Source organism: Phoenix dactylifera, chromosome 7 (assembly GCF_009389715.1).
Source record: "Phoenix dactylifera cultivar Barhee BC4 chromosome 7, palm_55x_up_171113_PBpolish2nd_filt_p, whole genome shotgun sequence".
NCBI lineage: Eukaryota > Viridiplantae > Streptophyta > Magnoliopsida > Arecales > Arecaceae > Phoenix > Phoenix dactylifera.
Window position 1 is genome coordinate 6,800,819 of NC_052398.1, and position 20,975 is coordinate 6,821,793.

The 20,975-nt window shown below is 35.7% G+C and overlaps 1 protein-coding gene across 4 annotated transcripts in view; it reads left to right on the forward strand.

Annotated features, from left to right (window-relative positions):
- The window catches only part of LOC103710026 (nuclear-pore anchor), a 63,015-nt gene that overhangs the window by 39,079 nt on the left and 2,961 nt on the right, over nt 1–20,975 (forward strand). The window contains exons 29-46 of one of the 4 annotated variants that reach the window (XM_008795599.4): nt 1,906–1,989; nt 2,071–2,145; nt 2,254–2,438; nt 2,529–2,631; nt 4,418–4,534; nt 6,189–6,281; nt 10,023–10,175; nt 10,258–10,311; nt 12,113–12,226; nt 12,327–12,404; nt 13,896–14,045; nt 14,127–14,198; nt 17,298–17,453; nt 17,539–17,592; nt 17,711–17,840; nt 17,916–17,977; nt 18,049–18,156; nt 19,889–19,951. In XM_008795599.4, coding sequence (XP_008793821.2) covers nt 1,906–1,989; nt 2,071–2,145; nt 2,254–2,438; nt 2,529–2,631; nt 4,418–4,534; nt 6,189–6,281; nt 10,023–10,175; nt 10,258–10,311; nt 12,113–12,226; nt 12,327–12,404; nt 13,896–14,045; nt 14,127–14,198; nt 17,298–17,453; nt 17,539–17,592; nt 17,711–17,840; nt 17,916–17,977; nt 18,049–18,156; nt 19,889–19,951 — 1,851 coding nt within the window. Of the gene's footprint in view, nt 1–1,905; nt 1,990–2,070; nt 2,146–2,253; nt 2,439–2,528; nt 2,632–4,417; nt 4,535–6,188; nt 6,282–10,022; nt 10,176–10,257; nt 10,312–12,112; nt 12,227–12,326; nt 12,405–13,895; nt 14,046–14,126; nt 14,199–17,297; nt 17,454–17,538; nt 17,593–17,710; nt 17,978–18,048; nt 18,157–19,888; nt 19,952–20,975 lie in introns of all 4 variants that reach the window. The other 3 variants (XM_008795600.4, XM_008795601.4, XM_008795598.4) reach the window with 3 other exon arrangements.

The following is a 20,975-nucleotide window of genomic DNA, read 5'->3' on the forward strand; positions in this document are numbered from 1 at the left end:
GAAACTTTTTTAAGGTGATTGAAAATTTCTTGTCAAAAGTAAAATGATGGGTGTTGAAGGATAATTGTAATTCGAATGGCTTGCAAACTGGTGGCAAGTATTAGAATTATAGAATTGTGCGGCGTACTAGGTCTTCAAAGTATTAATATATAAACCAAGGTTTTAAATACCAGTGGCAGTACCGAACTTCTAATGTTTTTCCACTGGAATGGTATAGTATTGGTACTGGCATATCTATCAAAACTGATAGATTCCAGAAAATTGAAAACCATTGATATCATTAGTACGGCCGATACCATATTGCTGGTTTGCGCTGATAAGGACCTGTACATACTAGTACGGTTGTTATATACCCATCCAGCGGATTTGACTTGAAATTTTTTTCATGTCATCCTTTCTTATGATAGAATGAGGGTGGCAACGTTAATATGTTTTGGATACCAATTTGGTCAATTTCTGCAGCTCCTTTGACTTCAAAAACACTAATATTACGTCCCATGTAATTTGCAGTCTAGCCTTTGATTTTCAAACCTTTGTTCTCAGTTCTCACACGCTTATATATTCCAATTGATTTATTTTTCTGGCCTAATTTTTTTCAATTGATTTTATGTTGCTTATATACAACATACCCAAAAGGACCAATTTTTGAATCTCTATGGACAATTCATCCATTAATCTGAGCTGGAAAGCATTCATTAGGCAATTGAATCATTCATTCATTAGGGAGCTGTAACAATGTATCTTCATTCATTTAATTTGTTGGTGTCATGATTCTTCTTAAGCACTTGTCTGACTTCTTGATACTGTATGCCATCTTGTTAAGTTGAATCATTAAGCCAACTTAATAGCTTTTATATATTGATTGACAATAAGTAAAATTGATTGGGATTATTTAGTAGATTTTACCTGGTATTTGAAGAATTTATGTAAAGCAAGAAAATTTAGTACTTTATACAGTTCTGTATGGTGAAATGTGTGATTCGCCATGGTTATCACTCATTGAAGTATCTATGATTATATTTGTTTTGGTGCCTTTCATCACATTGCATGGGAACTAGCTGCTTTTAGTGTCAGCTGAAGGCATTTGTCTCTATTCTTTTTTTTTTAATTTCATTTATTATTTTCCTTTCTTTTCCTGTTCATTTATTCTTCTTCTTCTTCTTCTTCTTCTTCTTTATTTTTATTTATTTATTTTTTTTTTTTTTTGGGGGGGGGTTGCCTAATGTATCTTCTTGTTGTTTAATCTCCCCCTTCGCTTTCAGAAGATTCATACTGTGTGACCATCTATTGACTGGACTGATCCTCCTAGTTTATGCCCTCTGCCTGCTAGGGCATTTGACTATCGAATAAATCTCTATCCTTCTTGTTGGTTGGATTTTTGTTGGTTAAGTAAATTTCAACTGCCACAGAAGATCTTAAGTTATTTTTGGGAACTAAGAGTGAACGGGTCAGTAGAAGAGCCGAAACATATCCATGATGATTTCTGGAACCCCTCGTTCTGTAACTACTCTTATCTCATGGTTTTATATTTGATGGTGTCATATTTCTGTTTTTTTTGGTAAACATTCAGCTATCATATAGAGTGATATAGAAAGGATGATATTATAATTATGCAATTACAACAGAACATTTGCATTTAACTTATAGAATACTACTGGCAGATGCATGGATATTATGGTTTGAAATTTTAATGAACCAAATATGAACTTCAATATAGTAGTCATTGGTGGCTACTTTATGAATTCTTTTGCAGTTATCGTTACCTTTAGATTCCATCTATCACAAGCTGTTTATTTTATATATGCATATGAAATGTTACTAATCTAATTTCTTGCTTAGTAGCTTTTGTTAGTTTGTAAATTTGTTCCTGTATCTGTTTTTCACTGTGCGAGATGATACTACTAGGTGACTGGAGAGTCATGGAAAGTGAAAGAGGAGATGGAAAAACTGAAGGAGGAAGCACAGGCCAACAAGGATTTTATGCTACAGGTGACTTGATTATATGCCTTCTCCTGTTCTTATTTTCCTCCTTTTGATTCTCTAAGGTCTTATTATGATCTTTTGTTGTAGTACAAAGAAATAGCATACACGAATGAAGTTGCATTGAAGCAAATTGAATCTGCACATGAGGAATACAAGGCCGAGGTATGCAATTTCTATAAGGTTTTCCATGAGCTTATAACAGTGTGGCTTTCATCTACTTACTAATCATGTATATTTAGCAAATGCTTTTGAATCATGTGTTTAATCCAGGCAGAGAAATTGAGAAAGTCATTGGAAGATGAAGTTCTTTCTCTGAGGAATAAGGTGTCTGAGCTGGAGAAAAACTATGTATTGAAGTGTGAAGAAGCGGCTTCGGCCGTGGAATCTAAAGAAAGAGAACTTTCTTTTGTCTTGGCCGAGACTTCAGGCTTAAGGGACGAAATTGCTCAAAAGATGTAATTTACTGTACTTTTGGTTACTCCTTGAACTATGTTATTCTCCCAGCTTTCATTAACTCTTACTAGTTTGCGCTTATCTTATTGTAGGACACAAATAGAAGGGTTGGAATTTCAGATATCCTCTTTGAAGGATGATCTTGATAGGGAACACATGCGTTGGCGAACTGCCCAAGACAACTTTGAGAGACAGGTATCACCCCTTTATGTGATTAAAATTTTTGAATTTTTGACTTTTCTTTCAAGTGTTTTGAAGGAGTTTTCTTCTTCTTTGCGGCATCTTTTCTAAGTTGAATGTGGTTATATACTGTTTCCACTATTTAGCTACAATGTTATTCTCCCTGCTTCATTTGGTCGCAGGGGCAGCAAATTTTCTGATTCTTGTTGGATCAACTTCAGGTTGAACAAAAAAATCTCTCAACCCGTGTTCAATGTATTTATAATAGAGTTGGGAAGAATAAAACCCATACATGACCCCTTTTTTATCTGAATTTTGCCCAACAGGAGAACCCATATAGAGCTTCACTTATCAGTTTTCAGAAATGAAGATGAAATATGGTCCAGGATAGAATTCCATGTCCAAAGAAAGTGAAAGAGTTGTATGTGTGAGAGAGAAGACATAATTAAATGGAGAAAAATGTGATTAATCTTGTCCGCTCCACTTCTGTTTGAAATATTTTTTGTTCCTTCTTTTAACCATTAACTGCAGACCTTGCCAATCACCTGAGCTAAGACTCGAATAGCCAATGGCCCATTGTGCTATCACTAGCTCATTTCTATACCTAGGACTGGGTTTTAAGATCTTGTCCAACCCTTAGTAGCAGCAAACTTCTACTTAGGGCAACGTACCCCCTTCAGATACTCCCTAGAATCTTGAACCTGGATCTGCTTCCTATCCCCCTTACAAACTTAGAGCTGACCAGTTTATTTTGTTGGTCATGGCAAGCTCAAGCCTGAACCATTTATTAGAAACTCACACCTAAACATGTTCATGTTCGGCTGGTTGGCTGGTTCAAGATAGAAATTTCCATCCTTCCGTGGCGTACTTTCCTAAAAGAACTTTGGAAATTCCCATCTTCAAAAAGAGGGTACCTGGTTAATTATCTCAGATAACTGATAGTGGACCCTGCTCTAAGTATTTAGCATACTTTCCGTGGTTTTGCATAACTTGATTGTTATAGTGCCGAATAGATATGCTCAATTTGGAAAGTGGTGTGCGTCGTTTGTCGTACCCGCTTCTTGATATCTTTGAAATTATCATGATCAAGGTTCGTTGTACCAGGCGTACCATACCATACCGGTATCGAACTGGTATACAATCTTGTATCGTACTGACATTCGGTATGTCTTGCCATCTCGTACCGATACTATAATAGGATGGCACCGATACAGGGTCCGGTACTAAGATGGCAAACCTTGATCATGATTGTATAGTTTGCAATTGATTTTGTTGGAGGGGGGATGAGTTGTGGTTAAAACCCGGGGATTCATGGAGATCACACATTAAAGAATTATTATAATAATCGAAAGTCATGATGGTTTAGTGTATTTGTGTTTTTTGACAAAAGAGAGCTGAAAAGAGACTTTACCAAGGAACCTTTTCACGGTTGACAATGGAAGGAATATGATGCTACCGGAATCTTTTGATTCAGAGAACGACCAAGAAGAAAGGGTTTAAGGGCCATGCATTTCATTAGTTGGATTTTGATCTTCATTACTATGAACTTCTTGTGGCATTTAACTAGTAAATTTCATAGGTATGCATATGTTCTTGGGTTTACTATTGTTATTTCTAAATATTGGAGTGTTTGTTTCTGTGTTTATGGGCCATTTTATAAGTTGGGGTCAATGGTTTTTTAACGAACTTCATATTTATGAGTTCTTTTAATGCGAGTATGATTCAGTTAAGCTTCAACATTAGTTTTTATCCCCCAAACTAATTTACTCTGAAGGTTAACAGGCAGTTTTTTCTTTTCTAGGTTGTTCTCCAAGCTGAGGCAATTCAAGAGTTGACTAATACTTCTAAGGAATTGTCTTTGTTGCAAAGTGAAATAGCAAAGCTGCGGAAAATTTCAGATGCACAAAAGGCTGAAAATGTAATCTTTCCATAATCTTTCCAATCACCAATACTTTTGACTACCCAGGTTACACTTTATCTAGTTTATTATTGGTAACATTCTGATGGATTATATAATTTGCTGGTGAGTTCCACTACTTCTGGGACAATTCATTATGTGGGCACATTTGTTCGCCTTTGTGCTGTCATGCTATGTCTTTCTTTCTTGGCACTTCTATAATTATATTTTGCATGCATGATTGCAGTTATTGCGAGTAAAATTAAGTAAATTGCTTTCATTAAATTGCTGAGTTGATGTTGGGAACAGTCTTTTTGCTTTATTAACTGGCCGGCTATACATTATCATCCTATAATACAATGATCTACTGGTGCTCAAATATGCAAAATTTAATGTTGTCATTGATATTTCTTCTTGATTTAAGTTAGCAGGTCCACCAACTAGTCGTTTATCTTCTTCTTCCTCTCAAACTTGGCTCTATATTAGAAGGCTAAATGAGAAGTTGCTTTACCAACCGATTGAAATGAGCATGGAAACTATGGATTCCAGTTCCTGTGCATCAAAACATTGCCATACTCTGTGGGATCTGCTAAACTGTTTTTCTATGCTGCCATAAAATGTTTAGTCACTCAGTTTTCAAAGTTCTTTTGGTCCAATAACATCAAGGCTGTCAGTGGACACTTTCGGTTTCTCTTAACCATGTGTACTTTAACTTGCTGTTTTCCTCCTTATGAGCCAGTCAATAGGTGGCCTGCCTCAAGTGCTCCCCTTTCTGTAATGGTCAGACTTGTGGCCATCTTAAGAAATTATTAAACTTCATAATGATGAAGTTCGAGACTGATAAGTACAGAATGATGACTGCTCATTCTCAATTGATTGTCCCATATCTGTTCCTCATTTGATGTAATCTCTCATTTTGACAAGCTGTGTACTGGTTTGGTTAAGACATCGTCGACTTTTGTGCACCCATGAAACCAATGTACGAACATGTCCTTTTTAGTATGCGGAAAATGCAAGGATATAGCCTTTTGTTAATACAATGATATTTCATATGCGTACAATGTGTTGATACTTGTAGGTATCAACTTTATTAATATCTTGATTGCACTTGTTTTTGTCAAGGTTGAATTTTCTGTCCATGTACCATGATGTGCTCTGGCTGGAGAGTTAATCAATCTCAACTTCTGCTGTTGAAAAAGTGACAAACATGGATAATGTGGCATCAGTTTGGAGATGCTAGAATGGAGTTTCTTGGGGTCTGTTTATGCTAGAATTCATTTTTGAACCTATGAGAATTTTTACGCTTAGAAGGATTTTGTTTCATGAGATAAATTTGTCAATTTTTTCTCAGTTTCAATGTCCACTGATCATTTTGTGTTGGGTTTCGAATTCTAAGTTAAACATGGATGGGGTTTCTGAATGCACAGCAGAAAAATTGAGGATGCAGTTTTTTCTCTCCTATTAGATGCTTCTTTCCTTTTCATAGTAACAGAAGTTTTGTGTTTTTTGGTCATTTTATAATCTTTTTGTGAGAAATGTTCATTTATAATATCAGATAGTCAAATTGCATTTTGAGGTTTGAAGAAACCATTTAGGTGTTTCTTTGCTTGTTCCGCATGTAGGCAATATATTCTTTTATTACCATTTATCACATACCTTACTGGACAATTTGCAGGATTCTCTGAAAGCATTGTGGGAAAAGGAAAAATCAGAGCTGCAGGCACAAAAGGATGGAGCTGAGAGGAAGTACAATGAAATAAATGAGCAGGTATGCTTTTACGGGTAATTTTGTATGCAAATCAATGTATATTATGTCTAAACCCCTTTCATAGTCAAAAAGTTAATTATGATTAAGCATTCGTGATTCACTTATCCATAGATCTCATTTATTTCCTATATATGTTTAATTTATTCATATTCACCATAAGGGTATATAAATATGCATGAGGATTTGCTTTACATGCAGCTGTTATTTGTTAGAAATTTAGTTCAGTGGCCTGATTTATTTCAGCTAAAACAGTCCTATTTTAAGTGAATTGTGTCAACAGGTGTCAGAAATTTGCCTATAATGTTTTTCATTTTAATAAATTTTCAAGGTGATATTCTGAATGGTAACTGTGATGGTGGTTCTATAGAGTGATTGCTAGGCTTCATGAGACATCAGCAATGAGGTTTTTCTGACTTGAGGAGAGTGTAGCACAATGTTGTGTTCATTTATTGTTAATCAGAACTGGAGCAAATTTGGATTTCATTTATCACAAGAAAATTTAATTGGAGCGAGGATCGCCACCTCTGAAAATTTGTGTGGCGAGGATCCTAAAGCAGACGTAAATATTTAAAGTTCAAGTGTGAGAATTTCATCGATATGGCAATATTTCAATTAATCCTACTGCTTCTTGGTTGCATGTAGCTGCATGCTTGTAGTAGTTGTTTCCATTTTCATGCATTGAGTTGTTTTTTTTTTATTTGTTTTCTTTAAACACATAAAGTGGACCATGGCTTCATTTGTGAAGTGCTTTTGAATTTTTTAAATATTTTTATATTAATTTGTGCCACAGTTTGATTTGCTTTCATTTAAACTGTCCATGATTTCTAAACAGCAGCAGAACTTACAAAGAATCATCATCACGTGTCTGATTGAGCATCTTGTTGTTCTCGATTTATTGAGTTTTTCTCATTTATGTCTTTGATGAGTTGATCCTCAATTTATGGTGATCTTTAAAGGTATCCGAAACTGAAGGTCTGTTTTTCCATAAATTACGTGGTTCGAAATAGTTTTAAGATAGTGGTACAATGTGAAACATAACCAGCCTTAGCTCAGCTGGTTGGTTTCCCTCTCCATTTGAAAGTGGTCCTTGCCTCCTTGGTTGAAACTATGTTGGTGGCTTCTCCAGCTTATACTCAGAATTGATATAACATCGAACAATTCCTGGGTCAACATCTTAGGCCTCTTTGTTTATTACCTGTTCAGTTTCTACCGGATGGCAATGTTTTTGCTGATTCAAACATTGTTATGTGAGTTTTACAAAGCTGCAACATTCATCAGAGAACACATAATATGAATGATTTCATTTCTTAAACATATCAAATATAGATAATTCCATTGACATTCCAACATCTGTGGTACTAATTCCATATTCCAGAATGTGCTCTCAGCTACCACGACATAAGATTAGCTAAACTTGCTGTGTCAAGGGCTTTATCGCATATGGTTATGGTATTTAGAGGACCTCCTGAATCCACTAAACTACCTAAAAACCCACCCCTCCTCCCCCTACCTGACAAGGCCCTTGGCCTCCTAGGCAACTTTAAAACCCTCATCCCCCAAGGGTAAACCTGCATACCTTAGCTCATCTAGCAACATCTAATCATAATTTTCATTTGTTTTTGTGTTGTTGTAGGCTTGTCTTTTCTAATGAGACCTCCTCATACTTTTATAGTTTTATTTCACGTCCATCGTTCCAGATGCAACGCAATACCACCTTTTCTATACTCACTGTTTTAGAAAGTGGATGTTGTATGCGGGTTGTCAGGGGACCATATAGTGCATGTACGATATGCAGGCTGCATATGCTGATGCATATACGGTTACTATTTTTAGTATTTGAAAATAAATACAATATTTTTAGTACAATAAAAACAACAATAATGATAGTATTTTTTTTAGAGGATAGTACCAATATTAATAACAATAACACCTTAATTACTTATTATCTAATACTTGATCGCAATGATTATAACATATTCAACATTTTAACACTATTGATGCCTGTATCGGGCCACCTGAAACCTGTATCAATCCTAACCATCGACCTCGCCTACATGGGCCCACATAGAGTGGGCTATATATGTAGTTCTAGAATGCCAAGCGGGTTTGCATATACCGCCATACGATGCTTAAGAGGCCATATGCAGCTGCACAGTGCTAAGTTGACCGTATTTTTGGTCCATACGTGGTATGACCATATATACTACTGCATATAGGCTTCGGTGCAGACAAGGGGCTGCCTATGCAACAGCGCGCACCACATTCTAAAACAGTCTCTATGTGCCCCATTCCTCACTCTGTCCATCCTTGTTTTACCACGTACCCATTTCATCATTCTTCTCTCAGCTACGCCCATATTATTTGCTTGGATTCTTTTTGTTGGCCTAGATTTTGGGCAACACTGTGTTGCCGGCATTATAACATCCTAGAAGTAGCTCTGGACTAAATAATGATTGCCAAGCAAATGAAGAGATGGTTTCTTTTAGCACTTCATTGGAAATGCTTCATAAAAATTGTTTTCTTGAACGAAAAAGAAGATAACCCATAATTTCTGGTCCTTGGGGGCAAGATCACTGTGGCTGGAAATTTACTTGTGCCACAACTACAACCAGTACTTCTTCACTGCTCCAGACGTCCCTTTATTGCTGATCGTTGGTGCAAGACCACTGACTAGAAATTCACTTGTGCCACGACTACAACCAGTACCTTTTCACTTCTCCGGCATACATGTCCTTAAAATTTTCAATTTACAATTAAGGAACATTTCCTTGATGGAAATTTTTTTTGTTCTAAATGCCACCTGGATGGAATTCGAAGATGCCAGTTTAAACCACTTGAGTTACTAATTGTCAGGAATTCAAAAGTTACAATTGAAACTATTCAATTTACTAAGTGTAAAGCCATGTCCTTGATTAATAACTGTCTGCTGAACCAAGAAACAATAATAAATCATATTGTAACAATGACATATTTAATATGATGCTGTAAAATGGTAGCAAATGGTCATGTCATGTCTTATAATTCATAGCAGCACTCCTTACACAGAAACCCAAGTCTTTATTTAACTATTTGAGATGATGGAATTCATCTCATATCACAAAAACTATGCCATGTTCTGTGAATTTTTTTGGATATGTATTTATGAGTACACAATTAACCTGCTTGCTAAGACAATCCTGAGAATATAGCAGCCCTACCAAGAATCAATCTAATTACAGTTTGTCAAACTCCAAAAAAGAAGTTCAACCTATGAAGAGAGATGCTGAAGTTATAAAATGCTGCATGATACTCAGATATTAGTAACTCCATAACTTAATAACTCCTCAACTTCTTATCTGGTACAAAAAAATTTGAAGACAAGCAGTTTCTTTTTATATGAAAGTCCAATGGGGAGTGTTTTTCTTTCTTTTTATTTCCTTTAACTAGGTCTAGTATATTAAATGCTTGATTCCCGTTCTGCATGTGTGCATGTATGGTGTTTCTGTGGCATGTTATATGAATGTGCTGCTGCTCAAACTGCTGGTTGTGCTGGGTAAAATTTATAGTTTGATTTTCTACAAGACTATCTCACTGACATCTCTACTCTTGCCGATCAGCTGCCTAAATGTTAAAGTGCTTTGTATCAGCTGTATTTTTACCATTCTGTTCTGATGAAAATCGTAGTATCTCTGTATAATTGCACTTTTGCTGCTATTTGTAGTTCGATCTTTTTTTTATTGTCTGATTTATCTGCTCTGTCAGAATAAAATATTGCACAATCGACTGGACTCTTTACACATTAGATTAGCTGAAAGGGAACAAAGTTATGCGGGATTTTCTTCCCAAAATGTAGATTCAAAAGCTGAGAGTGACTTGCAAAATGTTATCAGCTATCTTCGCAGGTCAAAAGAAATTGTAAGTGGATTTATCTGAATCACTTTGGACAAATACTGTTTTTGTTTCTAGTGACTTGAAATTGGCCAATCTAATAATGCAGGCGGAAACCGAAATATCCTTGCTGAAACAAGAAAAGTTGCGGTTACAATCACAAGTATGTACCCAAGAAATTTTCCTCTTTATTTGCTAATGACCTAAATTTAAATAAAATGTACATAGTATTCTTAGATACATACTATGCAAAGCTCTCTTCTCTTGAAAAACTTGTATTGTCAGAGCACTTTTGGTTAGGTTGTATATGTTGATATTAGCTGTGCTGACCCTACTTCAAATGCTTCTTTCACTTAGATACATCACATGTAATCCAATTTTTGCCATCCATTTATCAACCGTGTGCCTTGCTTCATGTGTCAAATGTTAGTAATGAAGAAAACAGAACTTAGAAAGAAAAACCTTAGTTGAAACACTTGTACCTAGTCATTAATACTTCTTTGTATGTTCTGAACCAATTTTCAAAATTGTTTGCTCATCATGCTTGGTTGGCTGATCAAAATATGGGAAAAGGGTATTTACCCCTGGGGATGCACGGTGATCGTGTTGAATTTTCTATAAGGATTTTTCTTTGCTTAGCCAACTTTATGTCAGTTTTTGCTGCAGCATCTAAAAGTTGCATGTTCTCTTATAAGCCTGTATATGGAAATATGGTCTGACGCTGTCTGACACATGATACACTGTCCATTATTGTAAGATGGTACCACTGATGTGATGCAATAGGATATGGTCTGAATACTTGGAGTGGAACATTTGTCCTTGTTGGAGATGGACCTATATGCATTTTCAGTTCTGTTGAAGTGGTATATGTATCTAGGAGGCTGATATGATATAGCACAATAAGCTTTTTGGTGGTTATGTTTCCATTTAATAATTTTTCAAATATTTTGTGCATAAATACAAGGAAAACTGATTTCTCCCCAGCCTGGTGCATCCAACCCCATGCGCATTTATTCATTTAACTAGTTAATTCATGATTTTGTTGCCTCCAATTCTGACTTAAAATCAGTTGAAATTATGTTATGGAAAAGAGGTGGGCTCTTGGTGCTTTTAAATTTAGAGCACCAGTAATGACGCTGAGAGGTGTTTTTTAAGCAACTCACACCATGCCCAAATGAAGTCTGTGTATAAGCAGCATGCCAGATTGATACGGTATAGTGCACCACATTAATTTACTATGGTATGGGATAGTACTATGCCATGGTGCACAATATGGTCCTGTGTCTTTCTGATGAGGTAGGATTTTCAGTTTATTGTACCATTTGATTCGGAATGATATTTTAACTTTGATGTGTCTTTCCAAATTTTGTTTTATGAATACCATTTAGATTTTTTTGCCCTCAAATTTGTTTGGTTGTTGATATTTGCTGTCTTTTCTTTTGTTTGCATTTGCTATATACATAGTATAACACAAGTTTACTGGATAATAAAGTTATAAAACTTAAATTGGATATTAAGCATTATCATCATCTCATTTCGTTAGAGAGGAATGAATGGCCTTTATGCCATAAAACATTATTGAAAATAATTTGATCAGTTTGAAGTCTCCAGTTTGCTCTCGTACTATTATAATGAGTTGTGTTTAAACCTCTAGGTTCTTTTGAATTAATTATTGCAGATCACCAAGTGCTATATTATTCTAGGAATTCTAATCTATCTTCAGTGAGGAGTTTTTTTTTGTAGAAAAAATATTTTATTACGCTGATTGTATGGTAAATGTTTGTTTTGTTATGTCTAATTGCTTCATGCTTCTTATAGACATGAATCAGTTTTTATTAACAATTTACCGTAGCATAAGTTGGTACTTAATGATGTAGTGCCTTATAATATATCTTGTGATTCTGATGGCTGATTGCTTGCTTCTATTATTGTGTTGACAACTGGATGTTTCTTTGTGCTTGCAGCTTGAGAGTTCTATAAAGGCCTCTGAAAGAGCTCAAACCTTACTACATTCTCAACATGAGAATTCTAAAGCAATATTATTCAAAGATGATGAATTCAAGTCCCTACAGCTTCAGGTGACCTTCTCGTTCTCTTTTGGATCCTCAGAACATTTGATTGGAGTAATACTTGAAAGGGTGCAAGCATAATGCGCCTCCCCCAATATTATTTTTTCAGGTGAGAGAAATTAATTTGCTTCGTGAAAGCAACATGCAGCTTCGAGAGGAGAACAAGCATAATTTTGAAGAATGTCAGGTTTGGACAAACATAAATTTATAATGATCATTTCTATGATCATTGAGTTGCATCTGCATATCTTTCAGATGGGAGTGTAAGAAATCAGTTGCCCGATAATCTGAGCCAAATCAAATCTGTTTTTATGAAGTTGAATCAAAATCCAAATTCATGCTTGCTTTTACGTATAAATAGATCCAAACCTGAGAACTCAAAGATCATTTCCTTCCCTTTTTTCATGTTTTTGACAATCTTATCTTCCTCTCTTTGGTCCCCACCCTGCTTTGAGCTGTAGGCCCATTCCCTCTCCTTATCTCCAGTTCTTAGCTTGCCCAGGCCATTGTGCGCCTCCCCCATCCCATAGCAATTCCTCACCCTCTTTCGCAACCCTGCATCCCCCTCCACGCCTCACTTGCCCATGCCTAACCTGCCAAATTTTCTCTTCACGATCTCTTAACCCTAAGCTTCATCTGGAAATAAGATTACACTGGAACTCAATCCACGCTTGAGGCTGAGTAGGTGTAGGATTCAGGACAGGACAAACTTAGTAATTCAGGCTTGAAATAAATTTTGGTTCTGTTTGGGCCACATTTAGCCAACGCCAAGCTAGGCTAGTGATCCTATTATCTGAATTATCGTTAAAAAGTACATCATATTATTTGCATGTCAAGATAAAGAGCTACACACATGAAATGTTCCGACTCCCTCTTTGTTTATCCTCTCCGCTTCCCCTCGTTCCTTCCTCTCTTCCCTTCCTCTGCGACCTTCATCACTCCTCACCTCCCCTGCTTCTTCACCTCCTCTTTCTCCCCCTCATCTCTTCTGTTTCCATCAGCTTTCTGTTCCATCCATCAATCCCTCTAGTCGATCACTCTCACCTCCATTACCTCTTTTCCATTTTTGACTTCTTATCCCACCATTGCTAGCTACAATACTGCAACTTGCTTTCCACCTCATGCCCATGGCCACCTCAACCCCATTTATTATCTACATTTGTAACACGTGCCCCTTATTGCTATTTGCTATCCACCCTTCACAGCCTTTTCCACCTCTCAAATTGCACTCACTCCCTTTCTCCTCCCAAACTACCTCAAAACCATAACACCCTTGAGCTCCCTGGTCGAGAAAGAGGAGGAATCAAGCACAGCTTTTCTCCTTCCCCACTCTCACTCCCATTAGGCTGCGCTAGAGATGAACCAGACAACATTGAAGGCTCTGCAAGTTTGTGTCTAAGATACAAAATATGATCTAAATCTGATTTAATCAAGAATTGGTCACTCATTGCTTACCAAGTTTTGAGTTCATGTAAGGTTTTATTCAGATCCCTATGCAAATCCATATTTCAGCTGCTCCGACATGCACCTGTTGTCATTCTAGTTTCTAGATTTGTGTTAGCTGAATTTTTTTATTGAATTACATAAATTTTATGCCACAATAATTACTATTCGAATGCCATTTTTCAAACTGAGACTGTTTCACTCATCAAAGTTTGATTTATTGATGTATATGTAGAAACTTCGTGATGAAGTGCAAAAGGCTAAAATGGGAGCTGAAAGATTTGAAAATCTTCTAAAAGAGAAGCAAATAGAGTTTGATGCTTGCCAGAAAGAGGTTGAGATGCACAGGATGGAGATAGGGCATCTGAACAATAGGATTGTTGAGGTATCTTTAGACTTAACACAAAAGAGTGAAATGGTATTCACAGTTTGAACTCTGCTCAAGTTGATATTAATTATATTGCAGTTAGTCGAAAGTTGTAAAAATATTGATCCTGCGGAACATGAACGAATGAAGGACGAGCTCCAACAGATTAAGGTAGATCATGGCTCTTATCCTTTGTCTTTGTTATACTTTAGGAAACTTTGATGGCATGGTGTGGTTATTTATAATCATCCAATACCTTTTAAGTTTGGTCGTTTATTTTTTTTTCTGAGATTTTATCCTGACGGTTGGTTTCTTAAAGTGTTACTGTGGAAATTCTTGCACATCTATCTTGAAATAACAGGGTTGATTCAAGTAGTCTGATATCAATTTCAGCCCCTTTCTTTTGGTATTGATTTTTAATTGATAGTTGTAGCTTGATTGATTGATTTATGGCCCTTTGTTTCTGTTTTTTTATATATTATTTTCTTCAAACTTCAGGGGAAGCATGAACTTTCGTTAACTTACGTGTAACATATTCTTGATTTCCATTTCAAAAACGATATGTTAAGTAGTTTGACTTGAGAAACATAAGTCAGCAGTTCTTACATTTTTTTTGTTCGAAATGGAAATTTAGTGTTCAAACTAATCTGTATCTATATATGTTTATGTAATTAATACATTGAAAACTAGACTTCATCCTTGGTATTATGTATTCTTTTCTAAAAATTTGCACTTCTCAGAATGGTGCTTACTATTCAAAATGGTAAAATTTTCCTTTTGTTGGTTTTGGGAGCAGAATTAGCCTGCTTAAAATATTATTACTGCCTGGGTCTATGATCCTCGTATGAATTGTCAGCTCAAATCTTCAGAACAAATTCTGGACAGAACTATTACATCCATGAGCTTCAAAAAGAAATATGTATTTTTAGATTGCAAATAGGTTGGCAATAGATAGTGGGCCTTGGTGCAACAGCAAGGTTGCTTTATTGTGACCTGGGTGTCTTGGGTTCAAAACATGAAAACAGCCTCTTTGAATGCGGGGATAAGTTTGCGTACATATGACCCTCCCCAAACTCTGCAATGGCGGGAGCCTCGTGCATTGGGACGCTTTTTGTAGATGGCGGTGACGATGAGTTGGTCTAGGTTTGGCCAAAATAATCTTCAACCCATGCCCCTCTTATTTATAATCATTTTGAAAAGAACAAAGCCATACAAACCCCTTTATTTTTATGATCCATACCTAACTTGCCAACCTAATTATGACTTGTCAGTAATGGACTCCCTTCAAAACCATTATGATAGTCAGTGTAACATTATAATGGCCTTTATGTAAACATGGCTTTTAATATATTGTAATAAGGATCAATCATCCAATATTCTTCAGTCATCATGTTACGTTGTTCAGCAATCAACATGCCAAATTTTGATTTGCTAGCAGGTTTCTAGGCTAATACAGGTAACTGTCCGGTAGATGATGGGGTTATGCCGTTATGGTGCATGTGACGGACACCTGTTAGGATATAGAGTCCAGGAGATAGTCGCCGTGAACACACTCAAGCACACCTGGGAGTTATTTAATTGCGCACAAAGTAGTGAAGGAAATAAAAGCTTAAATGAGTTGTAACGTTATGTACAGTCCTACCATTAGTTATGTAAAACAAAATCTTACCGTGTTTTAGTGTCTAGAAACCTTCACTGCTGGATTCCTTTGAAATTCCAAAAATCTCATTCCATCTAGTGAATTATGTTGTTTGTACCTTGTACTGCATCCATTTTGCTCAGAGGCATCGTACTATGCTATCATGTAGCAGAGGCCCGGACTAGGAGAGGAAGATGCCTGACATTGTTGTAAAAATGAAATGCAGGCGCTAAGATTGATTTTTCAGCACATCCTAGATACATGTAATTGCATTTGAATAGTAATTTTTTTGAACACACTTTAACTTGAATTTCGGAATGTCTTGAATTTTGCTATGTTGTGCTTTGATGACTGATATAAGGTGTATAGACTTGCTCGTTTAACTATATAAAGAGGTCTACCACATGAATTAGTTTTTCATTAGGTGAAGCCAATTACAGTATAAAAATGGTTTATTTTTTTTTGAGTAAAATCCTAGAAGGGACCATGTGTTTGATTTTACTGTGTTGTGCAGGAAAGTAATATATTTGTAAGGAATATGGTATTTGTTTAGCTTAGTTGAGTAGTATCGTTACTTATCATTCCTATATCGCAGCATATAAAATCAATATGTTGCAGTTTATGTAATAATGTCATGTACCACATGTATTCTTGTAAACTCTAATTTGAACCCAAAGTGCCAACATTATGAATCCATCTTAATAATATGGTATAAATCATTGTTGGCTGTTCCAAATTCCTTATCATTTTTCTACTCATGCTGGTTAAGGCTCACTCTTTCTCATTAATGATCCTTAGAAATACAAATCATTGCCCTCGCCATGGTATCTTAATTTTACATGACCTTGCAGAATCTTTAGCTCTCTGGCTCTTAATCCTCAATGCCTGCTTTACTATGACCTTATTCATTTCAAAATTTATTGCTCCTACTTACTGTTCATCTGCCTATGCATTCAAACCCTTGACAAATACCAATGACTTCATGCTTGCTACTTCCCTACTTTGGCTTGGTTCATAATCAAAATTCATCAGAAATTAGCATCTTTGTTTTCTTCATGAATGAACCAAAACTTGTCTTATATTGGTGTGGTGCATAGGTTGCACCTCTTGTCTGGAGGGACAAAAATTGGGTAGACATGGTCTAATAGCTAGGGTTAGGCTTTAACTGATATAAGAAAGGGTTAGGTAGCAAAGTAAGATCATATAGGTGATCCCAAATTTATAGAACATTATTGCTCATTATTTTATTTTTTTTTGGAGTGTCGCTTTTTATCATTTTAACAAATGGCTGATTTTGAGGCCGTGGAAGGTTGTCTTTCTAAACATTTCGCCCTCTTTATTTGGTGAACTTTTCCTGTTTTTGGAGTCATACTGCTGTTTCATACCTCCCTTTATTTAAGTAAAATTTTAAATTAATTACCAGACCTATTTTTGCATGTTTGTGTTAAAGCTAATGGCAAAGCCCACCTGTCAGTTTTTCGATCATGTAAAGCTTATCAGCATCTTGAAAGTTGCATTGGTTGCTAAGCTTAGCACAGGTTTCCCGTAAACCTTAGGCGTTGTATTTGGCATATCATTTTGAATTTTACTTGGTACTCACTAGTATTTTAATTTTGTATGCGACGGCATAGGTCCTGCTGAAAGAAAATGAGATGGAGGTTCAGTTGACAAAAAATCTTCTTTCCGAGAAACAAGAAACTATATCAAACTTGGAACAAGCCCTTGTGAAATGTCAATCAGAATTAGCTGAACAAGTGAAAAGGTTAAATGATGCCCTTCAAATTGAGGTAATTTACTCTAAAGGCATTCAGATGGTATATTTATGCATTCGTTGGACTTAGTAGTGACCACATATTTTACTGTAACACACAGGCAAATATCAGACAGGAAAATGACAAACAGAAGAAGATTCTTTCTATTTTGAAGGTTGTGGTTTTTCTGTGGAACTCATGCCTGAGCCTAAATTCATGTTTTAATTACTATAAATTTGTGTTGTTAGATGAAACACACTAATTTTTTTTGCTTATTTTTTTTTGTGCTTCAGAAAAAGAATGAGACCTTGACAAAAGAGAAGGAAGAACTGAACAAGGAAAACCAAGCCCTTTCGAAACAGATAGAAGATTTAAAATCAAGTACTAATGCCCTTTCGAAACAGATAGAAGGTTTAAAATCAAGTACTAATGACCATAGTGCATCTGTATACTGTTACATGTATTGTTTTCTTTTCCTAATCTGGTCAAACTTGGCAGCCAAGAAGAACACAGCTGACTCAGTGGACCAGGCCGCAAAGGAGAAGGACACCAGAATACAGGTCCACATTCCATACTGAAAATTTATTTTTTTTTGTTCTTGTGGATGTTTCACTAACATATGAGAAACCAGATACTGGAGAAAACTCTAGAGAGAGAGAGGGATGACAACAAGAAAGAGAAAGCAAAGCGGCAAAAGAATGAGAAGGCAGTACTTGATATTATGCAGACAGTAAACAAGGTTTTCTCTATGACTGATGTGTAGCATTTTTGTTCTATTTCTGTATTAAAAAAGCACGTTGCTTCTATATTTTTTTAAGCGCTTGTTAAAAATTGAAACAATTTTTCAACTACAGGCTTATCTAGTCATGTTTGCAATGCCTGATGTCAAATTAAATCTTCATGAATGATGCTTCTTAGTGTTATATGAAGATGGGAACTTGATGTGCAAATCATGTGGTTTCTGTCTTGTTTACATAGAAGGACAGGGCTTACAAGTCCTAAATAACATAAAATGACTTATCTTTTCCAAATAGCATGGATATGCCACAGCCAATTAGCCAATATGTAGTTTCACTTCTCTCCCATTAAAACTATCTATGTATAGTTGATTTAAGGCTACACCATATTTGATGGGAAACTTAGCTGATATATCATGTTCTCTGAAACAAAATTAGGAGCAAAGTTCATATTGGATCTTGATGCTTGTGTTCTTCAACTTAGATTAATGAGAACATAGTTTTTGGGATTCTTGTTTGTTCTACGTCACCATAGAAGTTACTTAATTCTCAATTTAATTGTTATTTTTCTCAAATCTGTGCCTTTATATTCAACCAACTTTTATTCACTTGGTTTTAGTTTGGGTTAGAGCACATGGGCTTCTATTCAGAGTCAGTTTTCAGCTAGGAAATTTCTGTTGAAAAATTTTAAGAAAATGTATCAAAATTAAGTAACATAGGAAAAAAACAAAGAAAATGAACTGTGTTAGGCAAAGAATTTACAGCATGTTGAGACCTCTTTAAGTACTATTTTCCTGATTTCATGTTAAGTTGGTGAAAAAAGTAATTAAAAAAATAAAATGTAATGAAGATAATGTTGCTTATTGATTGCAGTTAAGGATGAAAACAATTTAGTGCCTTTGGATTTGAGTTTTAAGGAGCAAACTATGGCAAAAACTTTATTTGAAACAGTTTTCCTTTAATTCTAAATCCTCTCAAAACCCATAAATGTAAGTTTGACTTGGAGCAAATGATTAAAAAATAGAAAGAAATGAAGAAATGGCAATAAATGGCATAGATAGCCCATATGTAAGTGAATTTGGCCTCATAGGCCAGTTTTGCTAAAAACATAAAATCAATCCTATTGCGGATTTGTTCTGGGGAAAATCAAAACTTTCCTGTTTCAGTTTCATATTTCTGGAGTTTCTGACGGGACTGGAAACCTGAATCAGATTGTTCTAACATTTTTACCATGTGAGTGTATCCATATCTCATAATCTCTTCAGCTAGGAAATAATTGTGATAATTTATACAAAGCCAGAATTCATGGTCTGCGCCAATTCATTGTCGAGTTTAAAATGCCTGCTTTGAGACCTAGCAGAGAATTATGACAATTTACATGACATCAGTAGCTTGGTAGAGAAGTATAGTAAAGAAATTTGAAGTAATAGCCTGGTAAATATGAACTTTCTGCTAGTTAAGGGGATCTCACAATAACAAAATGACCTGCTTATTTTAATTTTAAACAATCAATTCTTAACTCCAAACGGATTGCAGTATTTGAGAAAGAAATCAGAAGCAGAACAAAAGCATCAAACAGAAATTCACGTGTAGTCTTTCATGAAAGTAATCAATTATTTAGAAGCTTTTTTTGCCCCTCTCTTTCATATATGCATGAGCAAAATTGTTGTGAACTTTCAAATAAGTCACACATATAAAGAAATCATGGCTAACTTATTTCTGTATCATTTGTAGGATAAGAGAAGGCTTGTAGAGGAACTTTCAAAGCACAAACTTGCCATACGTGCTGTGGTGGAGGTATATATCATTCATTTGACTTCTGTGCAGTTTTCGTTTGTTCGCAGGACCTTGACCTTCTGTACTTTAGTTTGCATTTCGTCAGTTCATAGATTTTGCTTCTTTTTTAATGTTACATCTGCTTTGCTTATTCACAATGATCCACACAGCTGACTTGTTAATTGTGGTACTTCTTTATAAACTCTTCCACTGGACTCTTGATTTTGATAATTTTAAAAAAGATGCCTTCGTCAAAATTGATGGCGAGAAGATACTAGAATTTGATTATTTCTATTATCTTGGATTCATTGTGCAATAGAATGCAGAGATTTTTGAGACATAACTGATGGTATGTGAGCTGATGGATGAAGTATACAGCTGCCTCTGAGGTGTGAAATGACCGCTGCTTAATTTTGACAATTCTCTCTCATTGAAGGTTATAGTTATCAAGCTGTGTATTTGAAGGAACGTTTTTCATGGATGTGCATCCATGAAACAGTCTCTTTCTAATCTAGCACATTGCTAAACGAGATCAGCAGGTTAAAAGATTCTTTTGAAACCTGGAATATAGTCTTCTGATATTATTTTTGTTTAAGGCTCAGTGCTTTCTAGTGATTGCACATCATTCTTTTGCCATGTCAGTTGATTTATCTCACTTTTTTGTAGGAATGTTCTCATTTGTTTATCCATAACCTGGAAATTGAGAATAATCTTTCAAATAATGTCGGTGTTGAGAAATATTCTTTATTTTGGTGGGTCGAAACCTCCAGATGTTGGTTGGTACTTAGTCCTCAAACAGTGGAGTTATTGTACTTAGTCCTCAAACAGTAGAGTTATTGTACTTAGTCCTCCAACAGTACGGTTATTGGACTTATGAGCATTGACCAATACTCTATGCTCCTTGCATGGTGGCATTGTGGCTTGGTGGGTTTGCAACCCAAGTATTGAGCATGGCTGTGAAAGCTTACAGTAGAGAGTTATACATGCATGTACTCTCATATATTCATGCACATGCCCATGCATGTGGATGAAGAGAGAGAAAGAC